At 43.1% G+C, this 25,424-nt stretch overlaps 1 protein-coding gene across 8 annotated transcripts in view; it reads right to left on the bottom strand.

Moving 5' to 3' along the window:
- Positions 1-342: 342 nt before the first annotated feature.
- UVSSA (UV stimulated scaffold protein A) overlaps positions 343-25,424 on the bottom strand; it is a 93,649-nt gene continuing 68,567 nt past the window's right edge. For 2 of the 8 annotated variants that reach the window (XM_073342783.1, XM_073342784.1), the window contains exons 11-14: positions 24,909-25,092; positions 23,343-23,454; positions 14,709-14,898; positions 343-1,017 (exon numbers count right to left, since the gene is read on the bottom strand). In XM_073342783.1, coding sequence (XP_073198884.1) covers positions 924-1,017; positions 14,709-14,898; positions 23,343-23,454; positions 24,909-25,092 — 580 coding nt within the window. In that variant the 3' untranslated portion in view covers positions 343-923. Of the gene's footprint in view, positions 1,018-14,708; positions 14,899-16,134; positions 16,246-19,581; positions 19,776-20,711; positions 22,448-23,342; positions 23,455-24,908; positions 25,093-25,424 lie in introns of those variants that run through there. The other 6 variants (XR_012158763.1, XR_012158762.1, XR_012158765.1 and 3 more) reach the window with 6 other exon arrangements.

Consider the following 25,424-nt stretch of genomic DNA (forward strand, 5'->3'; position numbering starts at 1 on the left):
GATGCACTGTGGGATGATAACAGGAGGACTAAGTTATTTCAGCAACTTCACATTGGTACTAAAACTATTCAGACTGAAAAAAGAAAAGGAGTACTTGTGGCACCTTAGAGACTAACCAATTTATTTGAGCATGAGCTTTCGTGAGCTACAGCTCACTTCATCAGATGTTTACCGTGGAAACTGCAGCAGACTTTATATACACACTGTGTGTATATAAAGTCTGCTGCAGTTTCCACGGTAAACATCTGATGAAGTGAGCTGTAGCTCACGAAAGCTCATGCTCAAATAAATTGGTTAGTCTCTAAGGTGCCACAAGTACTCCTTTTCTTTTTGCGAATACAGACTAACACGGCTGTTCCTCTGAATTCAGACTGAAGCGATTCTTAGACCTGTTGAAAGTAAGTCTCCTCCCATTGGTTTCTGAATGCATGTCAACTGTTAGGAATCCTTTTGTATGTGGGGATGGCATTTTTACAGGCATTCTAGAGGCAGGATGGTGCTTAAATGGTAAACTTTTTGAGTTCAGACCAGGCTCAAGAGAAATCCTTGCTGAAGGCAAACTTTAAACAGCCTCTTCTGTTGACACCAAAGTGTAAAAATTGTATCCGTCCACTAGGAAAGGAAAATATCTGAGCATTTTAATTAGAATAAGTACAAGCCATCAAGCTTGTTCCATTTAATGTAAATTCCAAGTAATCAAATTGTTAAATGCATTCAATTATGTACAGCCACGTCTTTGCTAAAATTCATGTTCATCATCAAATATTAATAAGTTACTAGAAGAAGTTGACACTAATTAAAAAATAGCCCCAGTAAAAATGTAGAGCACAATATTTTAGTTTGAATATAAAGGCTTTTGAGAAATGATTTGTATAGCTGCAGTCCTGTTAATTCTCCTCTTTGGTTCTCTGTTTTCTTGCAACTTAATTCAATGCATAGTTAAACTGGTTTGCAAACTTCTCATGCTTCTTCCGGTCTATTCGATTCATTGCTTTCGCCACCCGTTTTATGGCCTCTCTGTAAGAAAAAGCAAGACGTGGATGAAAACAAGTTAACAGCTAAGTTGATTCTATATGTAGAGTCATGGGAAATGTTTATTAATGTTAGCAAAAAAATGGAGCGGGGTATGATTAATCACTAATCAGACCTCTGAGCACTGCACTGATGAGGCAGAACAAATCTGTCATGTTAACTAAATTAGCTGCAACAATACAAATAGTTTAAATTCAACAGTGGCTTTATTAACAGGAGTAAACAAATTAAACTCTTTCAGTTTAATGGTTGTACACTCTACCCTCATTACAGCACCATCCTTGGTAGACAAACCTTTGAAGTGGGATTTTCAAAAGCACTTAAACGGCTCAGGGGCACAAGTCTCATTAGTTTTCAATCAGACTTGTGCTCTGAAGGCACTTCTGCAAGATCCCACCTTTGAAATTCTAGAGAATATGCTTTTAGAAAAGGGAGAGACTATGCAATGCAGAATCAAGAAGTCTTGTCACAAAGAAATTTCTTAGAGTAGTTTTTCTTATCAAAAGAACATTTACTCTACAATACCAGAACTCAAAACTAGATGAATATTTTATTTAGAGATGCCTTTTAAAGGGCTTGCTGTTCAATTAAAAAGACACACTTTATTGCAACCTTCCCTTCAAAGGTTCCCCAAACGTTTTACTACTATATAAAGAAAAGGAATTTCTTCACTCCTCCCCCATCCCACTTCTAGGATGGAATATGGCAGCTATTTAACTCTCACAAACACTACAATACCTTAAAAGAAAGTGGAGAATAATACCTTGTAAATAAACGGTTATCTCTGTGACATTACGCCCCATATTCTTCACAGAAATGTTATGATATGAATATGGCGTAACTAAGATGTTTTATGCAAGGTGGGTCATGTGAGGTATCACTGGAAAGGTTATGATTTACTGACTGTGATTATCTAATTTATATGCATGTATCATTTCTGTATCTGAAGCTAGAAATATTGACTATGTAATAATTACAACTGTGTTTTCACCTGGAGATCGTCCACCAGACAGTATGCAAACAGCCTGGATGGGCCTGAGAAGTTTCCTGGGCTGCTGCTTTGACACTGCAGGGTCAGGTGATCATGTCACCTGGTACTGGACATCATTTTGGACTTCTGATATTTTGCCACTGAAATGGGGTGGGGGTCAAGCTAGGAAACAAAGGAATCCCACCATATGTAAATCGTATTTAAGGCTGGAGAGTGAGTTAATCTTGGTTCTTCTCCACTTCCTCCCCACCCGAGAAGGAAGACTGCTGAAAACATCTGAAGAAACAAAGGAACTAAACTTTTTGGAGGGGGGGGGGGGGGGGAAGAGAGGGGCTGAGCCCAGGCTGGGAATGGCATCTGGCTCATGAAGGATATACCTGGAGTTTTAAGCTGTAAACAAGAGCTATCTGTCCACAAAGAAATTCTGCAACCTGCTTAAAACAACATTTAGGGTGAGAATTTATTATTTGTAGTCAGTATTCTTTAGTGTATCAAGCTTAATTTGCATGTTTTGTTTTATTTGCTCAGTAATGTGCTTTGTTCTGTTTGCTATCCCTTATAATCACTTAAAATTTATCTTTTATACTTAATAAACTTGGTTTTTGTTCTAAAATCCAGTTTGTGCAATTCATAACTGGGTGGGGGGCAAAAAGCTGTGCATATCTTCCTACACATTGAGGAAGGGAGCGAATTTCATGAGCTTACGCTGTAACAGATCTCTACACAGCACAAGACAATATCATTTCGGGTTTATACTTCAGAGGGTGTGTGCACCAGAGTGCTGGGCAATTCCCTGAGCTGAGTCCTCCTACACAGAACTGATTGCAGACTCTGTGTGATTCTACAGCTGGGTGTGTGTGAGCGCATCTCGTGCACAGTTCTTGGAGAACTTTTTCCCTCGGTGGCACCAGTTGAGGCAGCTCTGTTGCCATACACCACTGTGTGCTGGTATGAGAGGACAGAGCTGCCCCGACCCCCTCAGTTCCTTCATACTGGATAAACTCCAATAGCGAGAGGATGGAGGGTCGTGGAATGGACATGTGTAACATCTCAAAAAAACCAAAACCAGTTACAGAAAGGTAGGTAAAGTTTTTTCTTCTTTGAGTGCTTGTATGTGTCCATTCCCATATAGGTGATAAACATGGAGGTGAAGGTCAGAGTCTACCTGAACAGCAATATTAGGACAACCCGTCTGAAACTGGCATTGTCCTTGAACTGATGGGAAATGGCATAATGAGAAGCAAAAGTGTGCACTGATGACCAAGTTGATGCTTTACAAATGTCCATGATCAACCCTTGCTCCAAGAAAGCTGCTGAAGTTGCCTGCGCTCTAGTACAACGTGTCAATACTCTATCTGTTGGGGTTATATTAGCCTATTGGTAGCATAAATGAATGCATGAAGAGATACAGGATGAGATTCTCTGAGTGTACACTGGTTGGCCCATTATGTGTAGAGTTTGTTGGATGGGATGGAGCAGGTGGCCATGGTCCTGAGAAATCACATCTGGATCCAGTGGGAGTGACAGCAGAGGCTTGATTAACAAGGTCAGTAGGGTCAAAAATGATCAGGGGTATGGAACAGCTTCTGTATGAGAAGGAATTAAAAAGTGACTTTTCAGCTCGGAAAAGAGAGCTGACTAAGGGTGGGGATATGATAAGAGGTCTATAAAGTGTGATAGGGTCGGGCCGGATGGCTACAGGAGAGTGATAGACGGGAGATATGTTAGCCCCAGGTTAAATAGGTCCCTTTTCCCTCGGTAGGGTAACAGGGAAGGTTCCAGAATAATCAGGAAGCTTCTGGAAACAATTAAGACAGACAGGCTGATTAGAACACCTGCAGCCAATCAAGAAGCTCCTAGAATCAATTAAGACAGGCTAATCAGGGCACCTGGGTTTAAAAAGGAGCTCACTTCAGTTTGTGGCATGTGTGAGGAGCTGGGAGCAAGAGGCACTAGGAGCTGAGAGTGAGAACACATACTGTTGGAGGACTGAGGAGTACAAGCATTATCAGACACCAGGAGGAAGGTCCTATGGTGAGGATAAAAAAGGTGTTGGGAGGAGGCCATGGGAAAGTAGCCCAGGGCGTTGTAGCTGTCGCACAGCTGTTCCAGGAGGCACTCTAGACAGCTGCATTCCACAGGGCCCTGGGCTGGAACCCGGAATAGAGGGCGGGCCCGGGTTCCCCCCAAACCTCCCAACTCCTGGTCAGACACAGGAGAAGTTGACCTGGACTGTGGGTTTACAAAAACAGCCAAACTGAGGGCTGCCATGAATCTCCGAGGCGAGCAAATCCGCCAATAAGTGCAAGACCCACCAAGGTAGAGGAGGAACTTTGTCACAAAAGTCTTCACTAGTGAGGAGAAAGTGAATAAGGAAATGTTATTTATTCTCTCTCATAACACAAGAACTAGGGGTCACCAAATGAAATTAATAGGCAGCAGGTTTAAAAAACAAACAAAAGGAAGTACTTCTTCACACAAGGCACAGTCAACCTGTGGAACTCTTTGCCACAGGATGTTGTGAAGGCCAAAAATATAACAGGGTTAAAATAAGAAGTAGATAGGTTAATGGAGAATAGGTCCATCAATGGCTATTCAGCAGGATGGCCAGGGATGGAACACCATGCTCTGATAGTCCCTAGCCTCTGTTTGCCAGGAGCTTGGAGTGGATGACAGGGGATGGATCACTCAGTGATTGTCTGTTCTGTTCATTCCCTCTGAAGCACCTGGCATTGTCCACTGTCAGAAGACAGGATACTGGGCTAGATGGACCATTGATCTGACCCAGTATGGCCAGTCTTATATCATGAACCAGCACTGTTGGGGCCATACTAGTGCTATAAGAATGACACAAGAGTGGTCCTTTTTTTTTTTTTTTTTTTTTTTTTTTTTTTTTACTTTGAACAACATTCTGGATAGCCAGGGAATAGGAGGGAACATGTACAGGAGGGGGTCCTTCCAGGTTAGCATCTGTCAATGAGCCTGGGCTGAGACCTCCCCAGGAACAAAATGGATGGCATTTTCTGTTGGGCTTTGTTGCACACATGTCCACCTGGGGAGTCCCCCAGAGTTGGAAGATGGATCTGGTGATGCCAGAGTATAAAGCCCACTTGTGACTGAAGAAGGTCCTGCTCAGATGATCTACTAATATGTTCTGCTTCCATAGAAGGTAAGCAGCCCTGAGATTAACTGAATTGGTTATGCAAAAGGCACAGAGCTGAATTGCTTTTTGGCATAACTGGGTTGACTGTGCTCCTCCCTGTCTATGTAAAACATAGCCGCAGAGTTGACTGTTAGAATTAACAAGTGCTCTCCTACTATAAGTAGGAGAAAAGCAGAACATACTAGTTGTACCGCTCTTAACTACCTGGCATTTATATGACCTATTAGATCTTGAGATGATCAGAAACCTTGAGTCTGCGGGGACCCCATATAAGTCTCCCATCCCAGGGCTGGCATGTCTGTGCCTAGAGTAAGGACTGGCAGCAGGGGGATAAAGGGGACCTCCACTGAGGCTTTCAGAGGGTCCACCCACCCATCCAGAGACAACAAAACTGACACTCAAACCACCCTGTCCAAATGGCAACTTGTGTCATACACCGACACTAGTCATGTTTGCAGCTTTCTGAGATGCAGCCTGGTGTGTTCAGCCTCATAGATACACACGGCCTTGTGACTCAGGAGACTGAGGCAGCTGCGTGTCATGGCGAGAGGATATGCTTCAGTCACAGTACTAAGCCTTGTAGTGTTTCTAACCTGGATTTTGATAGCAAGGCCTTGGCCTCTGTTAAACTGTATCATCTGTACCATTTTTAGAATTGATTTGTCCCAATTTACTAGGAGCATAAATGGTGGATTGAATGTGGACAGGATGGTGGATACACGGGATAATACCTGAGCCTCGGACCAACTTCTGATCCACCAGTCACCCAGGTGTGGAAAGACATGGACTCCTGATTTGTGTAGATAAGCTGCTACCACAGCCACACATCGTGCAAAACCACGCAGCAGCTGAGATACCAAATGGGAGCATCATGAATTAATAATACAACCCATTTGCCACAAAGCTGAGAAGCTTCTGATGGTTATCATATTGCAACATGGGAGTAAGTGTCCTTTAAGGTGAAGGCAAGCGGACCAGTTCCCCTGTTCCAGGAGGGGAATAATCGATGCTAGAGTAACCATGTAGGTTCTTCAGGAATTTGTTCAGTACTCTCAGATGTAAAATAGGCCTAAGACCTTCTTTTGCTTTGGGGGTAAAGAACTTGTGGGAACAGAAACCTTTCTCACTGAGGCCCAACAGGACTTTCTCTATGGCCCCTGCCTGAAGAAGCAACTGGACCTCCTGTTGGATAGTGCAGTAAGAGTGGTCCCTGAAGAGGCCTGGGGAAGGAGGATGGGAAAGAGGGATAGAAATGAACTGGCAGGAATATCCCAGTTCTACTGTGCTTAAGACCCTCTGATCTGATGTTACATGGGCCAAAGAACGTAGAAAGTGGGAAAAGCGATTTGCAAACAAAAAAAGGTAACAGATAGAACTACGGTAACTGGTATGCTGCCCTCCACCAACACATCGGAATGTCTGTTGGAGGCGGTGGCTGGACAGGATGTGCCCACTGATGCTAAAGCGAAGGACAGTTGATGTCATAGTCACCTATAACTCCTTCCCTTTTTCTTCAGCAGATCTTGAGACTGGGCAATAAAACCCTGGTGTCTGCATGGGAAGTTGAGGAGGAAACTGTTTTCTCTGTCGCCAGAGTACAGATTCCAAAATATATTAATGCTGCCCTGGAATCTTTTAAGCTATAGAGCCTATCATCAGTCTTATCTGAAAAAAAAGAGGGACCACTGAAAGGGAAGTCCAGGATGGTCTGCTCAACTTCTGTGGGGAGCCTAAATGACTGTAACCATAAATATCTCACAGAAATGGCTGATGCCATGGTACGAGCCATTGTGTCTGTGCCCTCCAAAAACTGTTCTGGAAAGCAGTTCTGGCGACTAGCTTGCCTTTATCCTGCCACTACTGCAAATTCCTGCCGACAGTCCTCTGGTAACTTGTTTAAATTTTACGTTATCCAAGAGAGTGAAGTCATAATGGCTCAGGAGTGCCTGACAGCTTGCAATTCTAAGTTGCAGACTCCCTGTAGAATAAAATTTGCATCCAAACAAGTCCAGCCTCTTCAAATCTTTGCCTTTTGGTGTCGATGCTTGATGTCCTTGTCTCTCCTGTTTGTTAGCAGCAGTTAGCAGGATGAGAGTACAGATGCTCATACCTCTTAGCAGGGACATAGTACTTCCTTTCGCTTTGCTGGGGGTGGGTGGGTGGGGAGGGGAAAAGAGTAAGGAGAATGGTATCTGCCGGACAGCCTTGTGTGGCTCCACAATGGCTTTGCTAATCAGTAGAGCCACACTGGCAGAAGCTGCCAGTACCAGAACGTCCACGATCTTGTGAGAGCTTTCATGTACCTCCTCTGCCTGAATGTCAAGAACAGAGCCTCCCCTTCTCAATAGATCCTGATGAGCAGTGGGGTCCTCTGGCAGTGGAGAATTGCTTGCCACGTCCATAGCCTTGTTTGACAACAAGGAAGAGGACACCACAGGATTCTGACGTAGGGGCTACTCCATGACTTGTGGTGGGGAAGCCAACTGAGTGACTTCTGGCTTCTCAATACTGAGATAGTACCAGGTTGCGGAGAATGCTGCTCTCACTGCCGATGTCACTGGATTGCTCTTGATGACAAGGAATAAGATGGTTGTCGGGAGGCCCTAGTGGGAGGAGTGAGGCCCAGTGTCCAGAAAGGCCACTGATATGGGCCTGGGACCTATCCTTGACTGGACCATTGCCCCTTAAGGGAAGGCCAGTGCTGCAACTGTTGCATGACCCATGGTCCCCAAATCTCTAATGGAAGGTATGCCCTCTGTCTTGGATGGGGCACAGATGAATGTATCTCTGAGTTTCAAAAAGAAAGAATTCGAAATGTCTGACAACAGTGGGGGAGGGGGGCAGAACCAGCTGAGACTTGGGGATAAGTCACCCAAATCTGGAGATGGCAGTACTGGGGATATCATTGGAGGCTTGCCTTTCTATTACACTGGCCTTTATAGAAGCTTGGCAGATAACGGTACTGTGCGTCCCTGATGCAGGCGCTGTAGGCATCGCGACTGATTGTAAACCTTTATGTACTTCCAGGGATACTGATATTGAGAGGCTAAGCAAGTCCCTTGCGGATGGTTGGGAGTGACAATGACTGATGGCTCTGCCACAGAGATCTTCAGGGGCACCCTCAACAGACTTCACACAGGCTCCGGAGGCAGCGATCCCTTTTTAGCTGAAGAATGCTCCAGTGAGTGACTCTTGACAAAATGTCTCGTAGAGGCTCTGCCTCTATTTGGCTTTGGCACGGACACACCCAAGTGAAATACCAAGCTTAAAGAATGGACGAAGGAGCTGCAGACATCTCCAGTGCACTCCATACCGAAGCTGATGTACTTGGGGTGCTCTCCAAGTGAGATGAATCTGATGGAGGGTGAAGTGCTGCATGAGTAAACACCTGAGGCTCGCTACTTTCTTTGAATGGGGCTTAAATCCCTTACAAATGTGACATCTGTCACTTATGTGGGATTCTCCCAAACATTTGTCACTGACCGGCATAGGTTTAGCACAAGTCCTGCAGGACTTAAAATCTGAGTGAGTGTGGCATCGTTCTGGTACGAATCCCAGTACCAAAAGATGAAAAACTGTTCCAAAAAGACCTAAGACTAAAATATATTGCTAAAACTAACTTCAGCTTAACAAATTCCTAACAACAACAATATAAGATAGGAGTGAGAGAAGCACTTATGACAAGTCTGAGATTGCTTCGACAGCCATCAATGGGAGTAAGAAGGAACTGAATGGGTTGGGGGCAGATCCACCCTCTTCTACCAGCACGCAGTGGTGTGTGGGGGATAAATGGAACTCAGGCCACCCTGACGAGTACCTCTGAGAGAAAAGAGTTCTCCGGCAACTGTGCACGTGGCGTGCACACCCAGCCACAGTGAATGGACATGTGCAAGCACTCAAAGAAGCGTATCTAGCAAGGTAAATTCATGTAGGCAGGATGGATAATTGTCCACAACTCAAGCTAGCCAGGACAGTACAGCTAACACCTCTATACTTGCAAGAAGTAGAATGGGATCTTTAGTGACTGCTGGTGGCCAGGACCAATGTTTCATGCCTGGAGTGGTGCCTGCTGTGTACAAGCAGTCTCCTTCTCCCCCACGCTCTCCTGTCTTGAGTTAAATCCCTGTTCTTTTTAAAATAAACCTACTTTTATGTTATCAGATGTCCTCAAGTGCTGTGCCGTTTACAGAAGCAGTTGCATAAGGTAAAACTGGTAAGCCAGGGACACTGCACCTCTGGATACAGAGGATTTGGGATTTCTGTGAGTAGCCAGTGTCAGGGGCTGGATATCACAGGGGAATGATTCAAAGGGACTCAGGGAATGGCATACACCTATTGTTGACCTGCAAGGTGAAGTTAGGGCTGGCAAAGCCCAGAGAAAAGTGCTTGAGTGACTGAAAGGCTGGTGGTAGCAGGGAACTGATACACAGCTACAAGAAAGACTTCCTCACTCTGGAGGCAGGAGGTAACAAGGTGATTTGCAGTCCGAGGTGCCTTGAGAACCATCACAGTCACATACTGCGTGCTAGAATACGTACTCTCTCCAGAATGTATTTCTATCTCAAAGCCATGACAAGGGCTCCTAGTACTATGGTAATACAAATAATAATGAAAGGTGAGGGTGACAGCAGGATGTGTTGTAGAACCAGGGCCTGGTCTCCAAGGTGCTCATTGAACTCAATGAATAAAGGGCACCCAACGTTTTGCAGGGTCACATCTTAGTATTATTCTGTTCTATCTGGGTTTTTATACCAAAACTATCTCCATGGTAGCTGAGCACCATGAGACACACTTTAATTGCCCCTGTATAACTAACTGCTTCACTCTGAAAACCATTTTGAAACCTCTGAAAACAGAAGAAACTTCTTAATACTGCTTTTAAATGGACAGGGTAAAGATCTTCTCAGCAGCAGTTGTAACAGACGTCAATATTCTGAAATAAACACCTTGAAAGTAGTGTCCCTTTAACAAAAACTCTACCAGCAAAGTTAACAAGGATTGTAGCTCTGTTCTTGCCAGAAGAAGAAAAATGGGATCATGGTTTTGCACTTCAAATATTATCTAATTGGTAGGAGAAAAGTGAGTCTTTAGCACTGCACAGTGGCCTTGACACTTTCATGTCATGTAGGTTTTACATTAGCACCACTGGGTTGTGCGATACTGTAAATGAAATGAGATCCCACTCTGACGATTTGTGTGCAATTTCACTTAACTTTATTGGCAGACTAGAGCCTGGGTTTATCACCTGTACATTTCACGTAATTTGGGGTTGTTATAAAGAGCCAAGGTTATCATCTTGTTTAGTGCTGCAAACCATGAAACCTATTAAAACATGACAGATTCGATTCCCCACGCCTGGCACAAACACACACTCCAAATCATTAGCACGAAGCACAGTAAACTAAAAACAGCTTTTTAAATTTATTTTGTAAAGGCTGATGTGAAATTCTGATTAGCAGAACTTTATGGCTTATTAACCCCTCAGGCGAAGACCAGATAATATGAGAATCTCATAGAAAATGTGCCATTTTTTGACCAAAAGCCAGAAAAGCAATGTAGATTTTTTTTTTAAGTTATAATACCCATTGCATCAAACAAGGAAAAATGCAGAATTTTAAAACAAATGCTGTCCCTTCGATGGTGTTTAACTAACACAGTCTGATGTTCAGGACATCATAGTCCGGGATCAGTGGTTTTGTGGTACTCTGCCTCTTGAATTGATAACTTGGTTACTGTTTCACTTGCATTGGTCACACCAGTCAGGGTCTGAAAGTTTCTAGGCACATACAACTGCTATCCTGTTTGAAACATGCTGAAGTTTCTCTCTCCAAGTTCTTATATAGTACCCATCATCACAGTATCAGAATGCCTCACAAGAGAATAATCTCTGTAAAAAGACAAAGGTCTGACTTCATCCTTAACAAGTCTAAAACTAAGTAAACAGGTCTGTAAGTCAGGATGATGGGATGCAGCCTTCCATTGGAAGTCTATGACAGCAGAGAGACCTCCCTTGTTTGTGGGCATGTCTTCAATGTAGTGTTAGCTCAAGTTACTGACACTCAAGTTAACTTCCTTCGAGTTAGCCTAGCTGGAGTGAGAGCTGTAGATGCAGACAGTAAGTGAACGTGATCATGACCAATCTTTAAATATATATGCGCAGATACATACATATACATACACATAAATACATCCATGCACATATTACTTATTTTGGCATCCCTTACTAATTTGCTCTCTTTAAAGAGCAATGTGCCAGCCCATACTCCCTCATCCAGACAGTTTCCTATGCAGTTGGCAAAAGTGGCCCCAAGAGCACCAGAGGGCAGCAGCGACTGCCTGAATGCAACAGGTTGGAGGAAATGGGAGAGGAATGGAAACAATATTGTGAATCTCCACCCAAGCCTCTCTCTCAGCAGGGGATGCAAACTCTCCAACTCTCACTTCTTCGGAAGAAGTAGAGAGAGACAGCAGATTCCCCTCCTAGAAGCACTAACAAAGGCCCATAGGGCTATGACAGGAATTTGGGCTGGGGACAGAGGCTCAGCTTCACTGCTTGCTGGTTGGCACTGAATGCTCCAGCTGTGTGCTACTCTCCTGCACCACCTTTTCACCAGGTTGGCACAGCAGAGGTGCTTCTCCCCATGTCCCTGAACAGGAGGCTGGGATGAGAACAGTAGCAGCATAGGTCACAATGCTTTAGCTCCCTTCATGTTGCTTGTTCTGCTACTGGCACAAGAAGATGGGACTTGGGCTATAAAATTGAAGAAAGATTCTGGGGGGAGGAAATTTGGGTGCGAATGCAGAAACTAGCTACCAATTTCAAAAACAAACCAGCCACAGGGTAATATTTTTAAAACGTGAAGTTTAGGGGGAAAATTCAGCCAAGTCTCAACCTGTAAAAAGTGACTCTGTAAAAGAATACCAAGGGGTTCCATGTTTTGCTGGTGATTTTCAGATCCCAGCTGTCCAATTTAAAGGTTTTAGCTAGCCCTGCAAACACAACCTGTGATCTGAAAATCAACCTGAGTTCTCTCTGGGACTACTAATAACAATTCTATAACTGACGTTCAGCTTATGATTCTGTTGATTCATGAAACAGTAGGCTCCAGCTCCCTCTCCCATAGCTGCAATGGCTTATTAGGGCGAACAAGAATAAACGCTAATAAACGTAGTTTTGTCAGGGAAGTAAGCAGCTAGAACTCTGAATACATGCTAGGGGCAGATCTGTTAAGAAAGGCTCTATTTTCACCAGTACTTTTCAGACTATAATGACATTTCAATTACAATGGAGAGTTACTGAGCCTGATAAATACTAGTGCGTAAGAACTAACAGAAGCTACTTGTAGTTTTATTCTGGGTGCCTGAATGCCCAGTATGTGTCTTGTCAGCTAGGAGTTCAGGGGAGAAGAGCAGTAACCAACCTTTCCTCCCAGCCTTGGCTGCTTTGGACCAAATTCTTATTTATCGCGTGACACAGGAACAGGTTTAAGTTTACTGCATAGATTTGTACAGCTTTAATTATCTTTAATTGCTTATTTTACTAACCGGTTTACTGCACATTTAATGGACCCCAACGCCTAACTCTTAACGGAGGTAAAAAAGAGCAACAGCAAAGAGTGTGTCAGCCTGCCATAAGAAACAAAGGAGGGAGGACAGAGTGTGACACACTTTCCCCCCCTTCCTTGATAAGACTAGTAGAGAAATTGAAGACCATTTGAGACACATTTCCTTTAGTCTTTTACTTCCCTTTATACTCTATAGCTTGACTTTCTTCTCTATCACTGTTCAGCTTCACCATTTACGCTAGCCTACTGACCACTTTGTGCAGCCTGGGATGGCGGAGAGGTGTGCAGCCTACCACTCTCCTTCCGTGCCTTACAGATGATATCGGGGCCCAGTTGACTTTAGTCCCCTACACAACCCTTCCCAGTTGAACTACTGCTCTGAAAAGGAATGGAGTCTAGGAAAATACAAAGCTTGGTTGTATGCTCTAGGATCAGGTTTGTCCCCGATCACAAATGTTTAACTGGAGGTGTTATACTTGTGTCCAGCTAAGGTATAGCTGGGGTCGAAGTCCAACTCTAAGATCAAGAAGGTATGAGGGATGGTAACATGCGAGGAGAGGGAGAAGACATGGCCTTCTGGAAACCTAGCAAGTGGTCAGAGGTCGGGGGAGATCAACCCAGTAACCAGCATCAAGACTCCACTGCAGGCAAAAGCAAAACAGCTCAAACATAAGCCCTTTTACTGGTCAATGCCGTTCACCCCTACCCCAGGGCACACTTCTAAATTGTTCGTATGAAGAGGGACAGCCCTTATTTTTAGACTTACATTACGTCTAAACTACTGAATTATAAAGAAGTATTGGGCCACTTACTATAGCAGGGGTGGGCAAACTTTTTCGCCCGAGGGCCACTTTGGGGTTGTGAAACGGTATGGAGGGCTGGGTAGCAAAGGCTGTGCCTCCCCAAACAGCCTGGCCCCCGCCCCCATCCACCCCCTCCCACTCCCTGCCTCCTGACTGCACCCCTCAGAACCCCCGACTCATCCAACATCCCCTGCTCCTTGTCCCCTGACCGCCCCCTCCCCGAACCACTGACCCAACTGCCCACCCCCATCCAACCTCCCCTGTTCCCCATCCCCTGACCGCCCCTCCCCAAACCCCTGACCCATTCTACACCCCCTGTTCCTTGTCCCCTGACTGCCCCCTCCCGTGACCCCCCGCCCCTGAACATCCCCCGGGACCCCATCCCCTATCCAACCCCCGCCTGCTCCCTGTCCCCTGACTGTCCCACCCCCTGTCCACAACCCCGCCCCCGACAGGCCCCCCGGGACTCCCATGACTATCCAACCGCCCCCTGCTCCCTGTCCCCTGCTCCCCTACCATGCCGCTCAGAGCAGCAGGAGCGTGCCGCCTGGCAGGAGTGGCGGGCCAGCGTGCTGGGGTGCAGCGAGCTGAGGCTGCGGGGAACGGGGGGCAGCAGGGGAGGAGCTGGGGGCTAGCCTCCCCGGCCGGAAGCTCAAGGGCCAGGCAGGACGGTCCCGCAGGCCTGATATGGTCCACAGGCTATAGTTTGCCTACCTGTGTATTACAGAGTTACATCACAAATTCTGGATTATGAAACTGAGGCTAAAGAAATTTATCCCATGTCATCTGGAACTCTTTCTCTCAAATCCTATATATCTTGCACAGACACAGGCATTGGCCAATGAACAAGTACATTCTAGAGAGGAAGCACAATGCCACACAGCAGGAGGCTCAAGGAAAGCAAGCAGAAGACCTATAAATGTCCTTTATAAATGCCAATGGTGAAGTGTTCCCTGAGGAATAACCCTGTTCATTAGCTTATTGTTGCCCCATGCGCCTACTCTCGGCAGACAGAAGGCACCACTTTTCTGCAGCGAGCTGTGAGAGGGCTTTTTCCTTGCTGCTTGTCCTGGTAGAAACAGCTACTAAAATCAAAATTTTAAAAAAGGCAATGAAGTGGGGGTTGGGGGCTTCACATAAGGTAAGTATCTTACTTATTGAAGACTTTCTTCTCCAGCCGTGAACGAGAAGTATTAGCCTCCTGTTTCAAGTCTGTCAGATTTGGGTATTTCCGCTTCTTCCCTTTGTTCTTCCCTCCTTTTCCTTTCCCATTGTATCTAGAGGATCCAAGATCTACTCCAGTAGCTGCTTCAACCTCTCTCATGAATTCTGGGTCTTGCCACTCTGTTTAAAGAGGGGAAAAAACACATTTTAAAGAGCAGACAATCCCATCTAAAGCTTGCAAGTTTCCAGTGGTATTAGGGCCTGTTCACAAGGAGGGCAGAACCATGTTGCTGGAAGGATTTTAGTTTGAAAACTAGGTTATATAGACTAACGGGCACAAGAGGACTAATCTACAGCACAGATCTCTGGGAAGAAATCCTGGCCAAGATGATTGGGCATACCTCCTAATATCAACTGTGGTAGCTAGTACAATTCTGGATGCAAGGCCTAAATCAACTTCTTATAAAAGACTGAGATTATTATTATTTAATCTAACAAGAAGCTGCCAGTCTGAGCACAGGAGTTTATCATGTAAAGCAGGGGTCTCAAAGTCAAATGACCAAGAGGGCCACATGAGGACTAGTACATTGGCCTGAGGGCCGCATCACTGACACTCCCCCGGCCCGGCTGCCCCCGCCCCCACTCCACCCCTTCCATGAGGCCCCGCCCCGCCTCGCCTCTTCCCAGCCCCTATTCCAATCCCTTCCCTGAAATCTCCACCCCAACTCCGCCCCCTCCCTGTAAAGTAAATTTTGGAAAAATGAATTTTAAAAAAATTGTGCCCAGGATATTTCATGTTTGGAGAAGAGTGGTTGCTTAGATATGCAATAGCATTTCCGTAGTCAGGAATTAAGATTGCTTCAAAATGCGTAGCTAATTTCGGACAGACTAGATAGCACACACTAAGGAAAAGGAATTTGATCTTGTTCTTATCCTCACAATATTGAATCTGGAAAAGCCTTACTTCTGAAATATCCCACCATTCCAAATTTAAATTGTCTAAATCCAACTTTCTTCTTCCTACAACAGCACTAGAGTCAATTTAGCACTGTCAAAAACGTCTGTTGATAATTTTACTAAAGCCTTAAAAGTTTCAGAACTAGAATAACCATTAACACTACTAATATTGAGTGCCACAATAGGGAAAAGGCCTAAGTAACCTAAATAGTAAATAAACTCTTAGGGACTGTCATTACTTTTTGGTACAGAGCCTAGCATAACGGGGCCCTCATCCTTGACTGGGGCAATAGGTGTCATTGTAATATAAACAGGTAGGATTATGGTGTTGGTCAGGGCAAAATGGACAGTCTGTGTTTGAAGACAATTCAAATTCATGGGAAAATTAATCTTAAAATAGAAAAATCAAGTTATGGATTGGAAAAACAAGTGCAAGCATAATTTTGAAAAGCAACACACTGACTAACATGCTAGAATCCCAGAACTCCAGCGTTCTAGTTCTCACTCTGCCAATAACTTGTCAAGTAGTCTTGGGCTTGTCACCTAACCTTTCTTGATCAATATCTCCATCTGTGAATAGCAATAGCACAAGAGTGACATTAGGTTTACTTAACATTTGTACAGAGCTTTGAAACAAATCAAAGGCGCTAAATATTATTAATAAAGAAGCCTATAATTTCATTTGTATACCTAAAGTGGTCATGGATGATGACAAAAATATAGGTTATGCTGTTTCAGGTAGGTCAGAGGCAACATATTCTCCTTAGCAGCATTAAAACGATACGGCTCAGGAGTATTAACACATCTATGCAGGGAAAGGATAGATCTAACCTATCAATTTTATGCACACAAAAAAAGAGCGAGATTAAAATTATGCACAAACAAAAGGATGAAGAAAGCAGAGCTGGGTACGAACTGAGAAAGGGAAGTATAGAGGGAGAAAATAGAATCCACACAGTTGATAGATCAGAAGACTTCACAGAGTTTATTTTTTGAAGTGAAGGAATACAGAGCAGCACAATTCAGATACAGGAACGATTAATCCAAGATTAAGGAAAACTGTCTAAACAGTTTATCTCCCAGTAATAAGAAGGCGTCACAGTTTAGGAACCCAGTGAATGGAGCAATTGTTTAAACACAACGAAAAAATGCCGGCATCCAGTAGAGATGAAATGAGCATTTGAGTAAAATGAAGGAGCAATTTAAAAGCCTTTGAGAAAAATCAATAGAATGCCAGGGAAGAGCAGCCTTTTTGAGCATTGATGGGCCCCTAAAGCTCTTCATACATTGTTACTGAGTTTAGCAGCAGGGAAAAGAAAATTACACAGTTTGCAAGGGTAGGCGGGAATCAATACTGTAGTTAGTAAAGAGATGCTATTTCACATCTGACTGGCCAGCGGCTTGCCTTCACCAGCTTGTCCTGATACCTGTTTGTTAACAAGTCACTAAGGGCTGAAAAACCAGATACTCTTCAGGGTTGACACAAAAAATAGGCACTTAATTTGCTCCTGTGTGCGAACTATTGGAAAAGGATGAACACTGCAGATTAGGGGGTCAGTGTAATCCCTCATGATTCATTGTTTCAAGGCCAAAGAGCTTAAAGCACCGTTTTGCTAACATAAGGCTAGAATGTAATATTTTAATCAAAGTATTAATTTAAAGAAGTGAGGCTTGAACTTTATTAAAGATCTCAGTAGTGACCGTACTGCCAAGACACACACTGGTCATTATCATATGAACTATATTACTTTTTCATAATTGTTTTTCCATTCAGTCACATGGGGATAAAAATTAATCTACCTTCCAGTAGAGTGAAGCACACAGAAAACCAGTGATCAGGGCTAGCCTAAAAGTTGTGATAAGTAGAGACTTCTTGGAAGTACCCATTACAAATTCACGCTTGAAATCAGAAGCAGCAAACATTAATTAGATCGATATACATTTAAATAAAAGGAACCAGATTAACTCCCTCAGCAAGTCTTTACAATCTGGCATCTATTAGAAATTACTAGAAAAAGGACCAATTTTATACTTACGAGTAAAATAAAAACAGTTTAATTTGGCAATGGAATGGAAGTGTTTATTACTGTAGAACAGTAACGGCACCTTTCCTTGGCCCCCCAAAAGTAACATCTTATTTACTGTCATCCTTACAAACCTGCCACTCATTGTTTAAATACTCTGTTCTTTCAGCATTACAAGTCTAGTTAGGAAATGGACAGGGTTACTGGAGAAGATGGAATTGGCGCAAACTATTCCTCTCTCCCCCACAAAGTGTTGTTGTACGTAACCAAAACACCCAACGCTCTCAGCGTCTTTGCACAGTGAATGAACTATACTCTTTACCATGATTGATCCTCATTTTCCAGTGTGTGGTCACTAATGTGTGGAATCACAGTGCCAACTGTAAGAACAAAGTATGTGTAGTATCAGGTGGGTTATTCTAGTCTCTACACTATCTTGTGTTGTGAACATATGCACAAGCCTCACAACTTCACTGACCTGCTTGGTAATGCTGTTACAAGTCACTTACAGGAAAGACATGACTTTTTTAAAACACTGGTTAAAACAATACATCGTATCTTAATTTTAAAGTCCTTAGCTATGGAAAAAAATTAATGAACCAAATACTAAGACCAATGAGCAAATATGCTCAATAATAGTTAATACACAGACATTAGAAACTTTCTTTAAATTAAATGAATGGAAGTTTTGGCCAGGAAACCAAATGTCATCGTTGCTTTAGCTTCCCACTAGACAGGCATAGAATAGTGCGCAGAAGGGAGCTCAGTTTGACATTTCAGCTTAAAAATGGCATTCAGTAGGGCAGCAAAGTAATGTCAAAACTGGTGTGGGACTAAAACACACATCTTTCTGGGCCAGAGGTGAGCGTGTTACCAACAGCACCACATTGACACAGTAATAAAAATAAGTATTATGTCTAGCCTAGAGGAATGTCAATTTCACAGAGAAAAAAAATCAATAGTTTTCAGTTTGAGTGATTTTTTTACACCAGAGCATTAGGGCTTGTCTACACTTGAAAAGCTACAGCTGCGCCACTGTAGCATTCTGGCATAGACACTACCTGGGCCGATAAGAGGGGTTCTCCCACTGGCATAGTTAATCCACCTCCCCAAGAGGCAGTAGCTAGGTTGACAGAACAATTCTTCTCTTGATCAACCACCGTCTACATCAAGGTTAGGTTGGCTTAATTATGTCACTCAGGAGTGTGAATTTTTCAACACTCCTGAGCAATGTAGCTGGGTTGATTTAACTTTTGAGTGTAGGCCTGGCGTTCGGTTCTGTTTCTAGTTTGAAACTAGCCTCTCGAGAGTAGCTAATGACATAACTCCCTTTCTCTGTCTGTAGATTTTGCCAGAATTAAAATAAGAAAAAAGTCACAACTTTAAAAAAATAAAACAAAAAACCCACACTCTTGCTATACACAAATCTGGGCTATTGGTTTATACTTAAATGCACCTTTATGCTAGTTAGCAATTTTTGGATAATAGGTCATGATGGCCAACTACTGTGCTTTGAAAAGAGATTTCCAGGAGAGGCTAGTGGCTGAACTAATAATATCGAACAATCAAGGAATCACTGGATTCCAGACTAGCTTCAAATAAGATGCCAACATATCAGGAATACACATGGACAAGGCACACAATCTTTTCCAGTTTCAGAAGTGCTATTTCTGGTAATACTAAGCGGAAACAGAAGCATAACTATACTAGAGGTTAATTCCTTGCAAACTCTCCTCCTGGGGAGGGTAAATAAAAATGTGAAGTCAGGAGGAAAATACCAAATTTCTGCACTAAAGCAATGGAAACACAGAACCAGTATTCATGATACCATGGTGGCATAGATGCTATAGTGATATCATTGCCTCACCACCACAGTACATACATGCATGCAGCACCTGCTACAGATCTGTATTGCTTCCAGTTGAAACATCAGCTGGCTTTAGTCAGAAATATTGGAACAGCTGCCATCAAACATTTTCCAGGAAAATGGTGTAACTGTATTTAAGATGTGAGCTCCTCAAGAGGGTTGCACCGTATCTGTACAGAAAGTGTCTAGTCCATCATGAGTGCTACTAGCTATAAGAAATGAACAAATATCACATACAGAGTAAGAAGAGGAACAAATATTTTTTTAGAGTAGGCACCATACAATAATAAAATAAAATGAATTTATTTAGTTATGTATTTCATACAAAAAACTATATTAAAAGAATATTGTGGTTGCAAAGTCAAGCACTCAATGAAATACCAGAACTAAAGTTGCCCTTGCAACAATATTTCAGCCCCATTGCATGTGTAGCTTTCATATACACCACATAGGACTTCAGTGAAGGAGACAGAAATAGGATCTCTCTCTCTTAGGTAACAGCCCAGTGCCTTAAACACAAGAGAACAGCCTCAGCCCTCTTACAACTTTCTGCCTCATTCACTGTCCATTGTGTGCACTAAATGATGCAGGGATCCTGGAGGAAAAAAGTATGTAATCATGTAATAAAAGACTCATGATTCATATGCGTACGAGGGCTGAGTTAGGGTTCTATGGATAACTTTAATTCTGGCATTTCTTAACTTCTGAGGGCAAGTCTACATGACAGCACTATATCGTGTGTGTGTCTATGTGTGTATATATATATATATATATATATATATATATATATATATATACACATATACATATACACACACACACACACACACACACACACAAGTGCAGCTGCACCGCTACTGTGTGTCTGGTGAAGATGTGCTATGCTGAAGGGAGTGCGCTCTCCCGTCGGCATAATTACTCCACCTCCACGAGAGGCAGAAGCTATGTTGGCAGGAGAGTGTCTCCCGCCAACAGCGCCGGTGCGGACAGCGCTTAAGTAGATGTAACTTGTGCTGCTCGCGGGGGCGTCTTTTTCCACATATGTTGCATCAATTTAAGCAATAAGGGAAAGTCCTTCAGGGTTGTCTGCACTTCCGTGGGGAAGCCCAATAAGTTTTAACAATGGCAGTGGAGATGGAACATACCGCTGTATCAGCTGTGTCGAGCACTGATTAAAGTGTTGTCTTGGCTACCAGTTCTCCTTTGTTGAAGATGGCTCTAAATTGATCTCTGAGAGATTCTGGAAGCTGTTCAATAAAGGAATTGAGTTTCGAGTAGTTGACAGTCATATTTTGCTAGTAAGGCCTGGTAATTTGTGATGTGGAATTGAAGCATGGTGGAAAAACAAGCTTTTCTCCCAAATAGGTCAAGGTGTTTCCAAACCCTACTATAGGAGTGGATTTCTCATGTTGTCGACCTCTGGAGTTTACCACATCCTCAATGATCGAATTAGGGGGTAGACAGGAGAAAAGAAATTCTGTGTCCTTCGCTGGTACATAATATTTCTTATCGGCCTGCTTACAGGTTGGCTGGGCCGATGCAGGTGTCTGCCATATAGTTTTGGCTGGGTCCAAGAGAGCCTTGTTGATGGGAAGAGCTACTCTTGATGAGGAAGAGGAGTGCAGAATGTCCAGCAATTTATGGTGTGATTTTGTAACCTCCTGTAGTGGTACCTGCAGTGTGTCTGCCACCCTCTGAGCTAGGTCTTGAAAAAGTTTAAAGTCATCCGCTAATGATGGTGGAGGGGACAACACTGCCTCATCTGGTGTAGAAGATGAGATGTTAGTCTGAGGCATAACCTCTTCCTCAGTGTTGACCTCCTGTTCCTCCGTCATCTGTTCAGGAGGTTCTGGATACAGAGGCAGAGAGAGGGTGCCTCATAGGTTCTTGGTGGGCCATACTAGAATTTCGGGAGGCATGATGTCTATATGCCTTCCACAGATCCCAGTAAGGCCATTGATATGGTGGGAAGGGTCCCAGTGGTTGGTAACATGCTTGACCATACCAAAGAGGCTGAGGGTCAGATGGACAGTATAGCGAAGGAGGTCCAGATTGGAAATGGGCACAATAAGGTACTGAAAGGAGCGATGGAAGACTACCTCCTGCTCATTATCTGACTCCACACTGGAGACTGGGGCTGCACAGCCTGATGCCAAAGGGGAATCTGGAGCTCAAGCCAAACTTGGTACCGAGGCCCCGGTACTGAGTAGAGGAGACTTAGGTACGTGAGACACTGTGAGGTCTCTCGAGTATCTGAAGTCTTGTGGTGCCATAGGTACTGGTGGTGGTTGTTAGTGCCAGGACAACTGTACTGATGGAGTTGGTGATGTGGTTTGGTTAAACGATCCAACGGCGTTTGGCGTATGTTGACAGTACCAACGTCATGGTTTGCACTGATGGAGTCTTCCCCAAGGCATGCTCTTTGTCTAGCCCATGTTGCATTGCCTGTGGCCATCAGGTCCTTAGGCAGTCCAACGTGCTCATTGGGACGGCTTCAGTGCCACCAGTACCAATGATACTGAACAAGTTGGTGATCTTTTTGGCTGGTTTGGGGTTGGCTCTGAGGACTCTCTTTTTAGAAGCCTTGTGTGAATAGCTGATTGTTGCCTTCTTAGGCTTACTTCACTTGGATATAGAGGGCTGTGGTGAATCTTGATGCAGGTCTGAAGGTGGTTGGAGAGCTGCTTCCATTAGAAGGTGTTTAAGCCTCAGCTCTCTGTCCTTTTGGGACCACGGTTTCAACTGTAGCATAAACCACACTTCTGGGGAACGTGGTTCTCCAGGAGGCAATGGACACAATGCAAATGTCCGTCCATCACCAGGATGGCCTCTTCGCAGTTGCGACACCTCTCAAAGCTTGGTGAACCAGGCATACCCTCTCCTGTGATGGGCCACGGACAAGGGAAAGAGGAAGAGGTGAATAAAGATTGAAATTAAAATTAAAAACATTCTTTTAAAAAAAATGTTAAAGGAACAAAAGGAAAGAAACTCAAAGCAAACTAAGTAATAGTCAGAAAAGAAACTAAAATGAATGATGAACAAGTATTTAGAGAATTAACAATCTGATAAACAGACAGCTAAAAGTTCTGTCTCTGGGCCTGGGTGGTTCAGAAGAAACTGAGGAAGGTTTGCCCACGCAAAGAGGGCTAGCCTTGTGGCAGAGCACAAGGAGGGGGACAGCTCATGCGTGAGCCGAACTGGCACTCCTACCAAAGTTCTTTGATCAGCAGCACAGGGACGCAACACCATCTACTGTGGAGCAACCATACGGACACAACTTGAGGAAGCAGTAATTAGTTATTTTTGGGTGTCCAATTTGTGACGCCCTCCAGGGACCTGATTTTCAGGCGGCAGCTGTTCAGCACTTTCTGTTTCAAGTTGGGCAGCCAAAAATCGCAGTTGCTTTCGACAGTCTCGGGCCAATGTTTCTGTAACCCAAAGAACTGTGGCAGCCAAAACCTTACCTTTAACCTTGTTTTCTAGCACCAGCTCAGCAGTACTCAGCTAACATGATGGGCTGATAACAGTTTTGTTGTTCAGTGAATTATGGTCACACTGATCATATCACAGTAATGTCTGTTGATCTATCTTAATATTGCATAGTTTTCTTCCAAATCCTTGTCTGTTACAGTATCAAGTTATGACTACAAAGCAAGATTACTTTAGTGAATGGATATAGTAAAAAAGTACCCTCAATATCTATGCTTATGTTCAGAGTGAACCTCTCAGCTCCTTCAAACACTTTGACACCTTTCCAATTAATCTCCCACACAAACCTGGCTGTTCTGCCTGCTTCTCAAACTTCTTCTTTTCTTCTCTCATTTTGTCCTCTGGATTAACAGGATTCCCAGATTCATCCCGAGGGATTATCTTCCCATGGAAAGGGCACTGAGGGAAGAAAAAAATGACACTTGAGTTGGAGACTAAACATTTCCATGTAATCTCATGTTGCTAGTAGTCAATTCTTGGAATTAAATGATACACTTTGTACTGGCATATGGGACCAGATTATGAGCACCTCTTATGAGGTGCTGAGAGCCCTAAATTGTCACTGAAACCATAAACAGACTTCAGTGGGAGTTAAAGGCACTCACAGCCTTACAGGATTGAGCCCTTAATGAAATGAACTCTGAGTATAACGGCAATAAACAACAGGCCATTTAACAGACAGAATGCTGCCCTGCCATCTCTGGAACCAGGGTTTTAATTCTACATTTGTATTTTTAAAGCTAAATCCCTTAACATGCAGGAATTCCATTTTAAGTATTTCAACCCATTCACACCCTTTAATAATGGCACACTCAGTAAGAACTGTAATAGTCAAGCAAAATGTTTAATATTAAGGAAACATTGTTCAAATTTGTCCAGTAAATTAAGTTTTGTAAAATTATGCTTTTATAAAAAACCTAATCTCTCATAAAAGCCCATGTCTTTGCTATCCCTTCAACAATAAGGATTATAATGTTTTGAAAAAGTCATTAATGTCAAACACACTTCTGCACTGAATGAGGAGAAGGAAGAACCACACAGCAAACAACTACTGGGTTCTGTTTCCTTGTCAGATGCTCAGACACAACAGTAATGAGCATGATATAAATACCTAGTTAAGTGCAACAGAAATGGCTCTGTAATTTTTAAAATTCCAGTTGCTAAACTTTTCCATACCACAAACATTCATCATACATTCCTATTAAACAAATATTCCCTGCAATGTTTTGAAACTCAAATAAAACATTTTTAAATGAAACCCTGCAACTGTAACGGAGTAGAAATTACCACCAAAAAAGTGAAATCAGTCTATTTTCATTATCCAAATGGACAGAAATGTAAAACAGCAAGCAAACAGCAGAAAGTGTGAAAAATAAGAGTTTTAAAACCCATTTTCCATTTTTTAATATAACGTAAGGTGTTTATTTGTAACAAAGATAAGGAAATCTTGTATTAAATATTTGATTTTTAAACTAGGTGCCCCGTAAATAAAAATACTTCCTCAATTGCTAAAGTAAACATTTGTCTGTGATTTATGACATTGGACCCAGAGATATTCATCATATTGTAGAAGTCATATTGTAGCAACATTGTAGACACAAGCAGACGCAGCAATGCCAAATATACTTAAAAGCTCATTTCAAAACATCATTTACCATTTTCTCTTAAAAAGACATGCTTCCCACATGCAAGACCAAGATGCCTGGCTCAGCTAACCAAGTGAAGATTTCTTTGAACATAAATTTTCACTCACTTTAGCCTTGTTTGCAATGAGATGTAAGCTCTGAACAAGTATTTTGATGAGACCTTTCTATGTATGGCATTTTCTGGAAATTATGGTATTAAGTGCGCACCTTAATCCTATCCTGTCTTTCACATAGTCTCCCGTCAGGCATTGGTGCTCGACATTTATGTTTCACCGGTTCAAACTTGCCACAAAAAGTTATAAATCTACTTTTCAACATTTCGGCTATTTCTTTGTTTTCCACCTCTTCCTCCATTTCATTGGGTGCCCAAAATCGATGTTGAGAAGAAAATCTGGAAAAACAAAGAATACAGATATACCTTTTCGCCCATAAATGAAATTCTGTACTTACTGTGAACCTATACAACCCCAGGGGAATCAGCTGGGTAAGAATTGGGCTCAGTAGGCAGAAGAGCACTTAAAAAACACATGCATATTAGTCTTTACCAACAATTTCTCTCAGAAAAAATTAAGCTTCTTACAAGCTGGTAGGCTGTTAAAATTTTCCCTCCTTGAACACAGAGATATATTAATGAATTGTAATAATCTAGGGCTCTACAACTGGTGATAACTGCTATATTGTGTAGACATTCTTAAAATGTTGTGGAAGCTTGACTGATTGGTG

The sequence above is a fragment of the Lepidochelys kempii genome, chromosome 4, assembly GCF_965140265.1.
Source record: "Lepidochelys kempii isolate rLepKem1 chromosome 4, rLepKem1.hap2, whole genome shotgun sequence".
NCBI lineage: Eukaryota > Metazoa > Chordata > Testudines > Cheloniidae > Lepidochelys > Lepidochelys kempii.